At 38.3% G+C, this 3,250-nt stretch overlaps 1 protein-coding gene across 1 annotated transcript; it reads right to left on the reverse strand.

The window, feature by feature from the left end:
• Window positions 1-1,397: 1,397 nt before the first annotated feature.
• Window positions 1,398-3,250, reverse strand: LOC120277654 (perakine reductase-like). The gene is made up of 7 exons (XM_039284510.1): window positions 3,197-3,250; window positions 2,924-3,091; window positions 2,620-2,826; window positions 2,357-2,529; window positions 2,175-2,271; window positions 1,666-1,819; window positions 1,398-1,585 (listed from the first exon to the last, which is right to left on the reverse strand). The coding sequence occupies exons 1-7, from the start codon at window positions 3,248-3,250 to the stop codon at window positions 1,398-1,400; spliced, it is 1,041 nt and encodes a 346-aa protein (XP_039140444.1).

A 3,250-nucleotide genomic window follows, 5' to 3' on the forward strand; every position in this document is an offset into this window, starting at 1 on the left:
ACCCAACATCTTTGGCCTTCTGTCAGGCTCGTCTGGGTCTCAGTGGTGACAGGATATCCACCCTATAGTTGGCAGCCATGTGACCTGCTCCACCCCAACTCTTACATGTTAAAAGAGACCGCATTCCGAAGTTTTGTGCATTGGACGAAGATAATGGCCACACGTCGTCGGTGACAGTGGACGCTTGGATCCTTTCTGAAGAGGTTGACTGTGAGGTGACGAGGAACTTTGGCCAGCCTGTTGCGTGTGAGGAAGCGCAGAACTAGTGTGGCAATTTGTCGAACACTTGGTGTGCAATATCACAATACCTAGCAATCACATAATGAATGGGCAATACAAGGATAACATACAACCAATCTCACAAGAATAAAGTAAGAGACACCAATTTAACTTGGTTCAGCTAAGAACAAGCCTACATCCACGGGAGAACAATGCTTCACTATACCATGGGGGAATAACAAGAGTACAACAGTACAAGAGAGAGGCATAAAGCCACAAGAGGATGACCAAGCTCTAAGAACTAGCCTTACCTCAAAAACAAGGGTCTTACCTTGCTTTAATGAGATCAAGCAAGAACAAGAGCTCTCCTCTACACCACTCTTTCCACTCTCCAAATACAAGAGAATTCTCCCTCTCTATCTCTCTCTTTTCTTTCTTTTTTTTTTCACAACACCCAACAAACATAACCCTATATAAACAATAGCGCAATCTAGACCGTTGGATTAAAAGATATCAAGATTTGGCTTCATCCTAAGGATATCAAGCCAATACTTAACACAGCCAACTCAAGGCTCAGGCTTCGTCTGTTTCTCCTTCTTTTCACTACTTCCCAGCCTTTAGACTGCTCTGCCTCCACAGTCAACGTCTTCTCCATCTCTGTGGAGTTAGTATGTTATACTGAGTGATCTTTTGGAGGACTCGCCACTTGGGCGAAGGAGATGCCCGGGCGAATGAAACTACTTCTGGCAGGGGGACGCGCTATAGTCTGACGACGATCAGGGCCTACCATGCGAAATCACGAGTGCGAAGGTCTGTTAAATGATCTGTTTCTTCTGACGCCGCGGGCTCCACCTTATCCACCGCCGCGTCCGCCCAGGAGGTCACCATGCAAGGACTGAAGGACTCCATAATCTCAATCCCCAACTGCTTCTCTCATAAGAACCATTTCGACTAGTTTCTTCCTATCAGCATCTAATCAATCCATCAACATAATGAAAGTCCATTATTTCAAAATGCAGCCCAATAAATTTGATACAAATGCCTTCATCTCATGATACATAACCATCAAAACATTCAAGTGCCATTCATAAGTTGAGAGATGGTCTCAGATAATTAACCATCTTTTATTACATTATCCAAAATAATATTTTATAAAAAACCAAGACATTGATGGAATCTCAATCTGATTTAAGAAGTGGTGTGTTTGCATATTTCCAGCTGAATTTTTCATCAATTTCAGGAATATATATGGAACCTGCCACCTCTTCTTCTGATATTAAATCAGAAATTTTTTTTAAGTCTTCCTCTGTCAACATCACTTGCAAAGCACCAATGTTACTATCCAGGTTCTTGATTTTAGTTGTTCCTGATATCATAAGAAACATGAAAGAATAAAAGTTATGAATAAGAAATATTCATATTAGAATCCATCAAATGCATTCTTACCAGGGATTGGAGCAACATCATCCCCTTGATGGAGAACCCAAGACAGAGCTAGTTGAGCAGTGTTGCATTCATGTTTCTTAGCCAAATCTTCAACTCTCACATATAACGCTTTGTTCTTCTCCAAGTTCTCACCAATGAACCTTGGATGCGAAGCCTAAAATTTATTGACAAATATTCATTCGATAATGAAAACTACTGCAAAGAACAGAGAATATGAACTGCACTTATATATTAATAATAGAAAAATATGAATTAGGTTAATGCGACAAGAGAGCAATAACTATATAATTCACAAGAGAGAATGCTCATATATGTTAGGACCGAAATATAGAAAATAATGCTCTAATATAAGGATAACGGTTAACATAATATTAACACCCTAACATATCTGACAATTATGATACTAACTTAAACAATAATATAAAGGGAACATACTAATATATTTAAACTGAATAGACCAAATTCTTTCCAAAGGATCAGAGATTACTTATGTACACATATATATATACCAAGAATGTATTTTCAGAAAGCCTTTCTACAACTCCTTTGCCGCCAAAAAATCCCCGGCCAAGTGGACTGTATGGTATTATTCCAATTCCAAGCTCTCTAAATATATTTTATGAAGAGAAATTCATGTTACAAATCTAATACAATATTGAGAGAAAGAGAAACCTTTGAACTTAAATTTAACCTGCAAAGTGGGACAATCTCTTTTTCAATATCACGAGCCCACAAGGACCATTCCATCTGAATTGCAGAAATAGGATGCACTGCATGAGCACGCCTGATTGTATCAGGGCTGGCTTCTGATAAGCCAATGTACTTCACCTTCCCTTCTTCTACTAACTTTTTTAATTCTCCAATCTATACAAACATTGTTATGAATATGATTATGAAAAGGATTTATTTTTGTCATTAATATATATATATATAAACCAAATAAGATAGACTCACAGTTTCCTCAATAGGCACAGTCTGATCAATCCTATGTTGATAATACAGATCAATATAGTCAACTTGCAGCCTATTGAGACTGGCCTCACAACAGGCCCTCACATACTCTGGCCTCCCATTCACCTCAAAACCAATATCTTTACTTATACTCACAATACCAAACTTTGTTGCCAATTGGATCTCTTCTCTGGGCAACTCCTTCAATGCCTACATAATTAGTACCAACTTCTCTTAGTTTCCTCTTCTAAAAAACAAGCCAATTAGAAGTTAATCAAGAAAAAAAAATAGATAAATTGGGACTTGCCTTGCCAACCAAGATCTCATTAGTCTCAGGTCCATAAATATTAGAGGTGTCAAAGAAGGTGATCCCTTGGTTGAATGCATGCTTAATAATGGTTTTCCCTTCCTCTTCTGGCAAAGGAGAGTTGTAAGCCCCACTGAGATCCATGCACCCAAACCCCAACTTTGATACCTGCTTGGATGATTTGAACAACAGTTAAATTTTTAATAATCACAAAATGAAATTAAGGAAATGAATGATATATATATATATATATATAGTAAGGCAATTAAGCACCTCCAATCCTTGTGTTCCCAGCTTCACTCTGGGGATCATTGTCTGCTTCTCCAT

This window comes from Dioscorea cayenensis, chromosome 15, assembly GCF_009730915.1.
Source record: "Dioscorea cayenensis subsp. rotundata cultivar TDr96_F1 chromosome 15, TDr96_F1_v2_PseudoChromosome.rev07_lg8_w22 25.fasta, whole genome shotgun sequence".
Lineage (NCBI taxonomy): Eukaryota > Viridiplantae > Streptophyta > Magnoliopsida > Dioscoreales > Dioscoreaceae > Dioscorea > Dioscorea cayenensis.

What these genes read in the sequence shown, in the direction of transcription:
- LOC120277654 (XM_039284510.1), bottom strand. Translation starts at nt 3,250, where the DNA reads ATGGAGAAGCAGACAATGATCCCCAGAGTGAAGCTGGGAACACAAGGA. An exon ending in TGGGAACACAAGGATTGGAG is followed by an intron (nt 3,092 to 3,196) that starts GTGCTTAATTGC and finishes TCATCCAAGCAG; the next exon opens with GTATCAAAGTTGGGGTTTGG. An exon ending in CTGTGCCTATTGAGGAAACT is followed by an intron (nt 2,530 to 2,619) that starts GTGAGTCTATCT and finishes ATGTTTGTATAG; the next exon opens with ATTGGAGAATTAAAAAAGTT.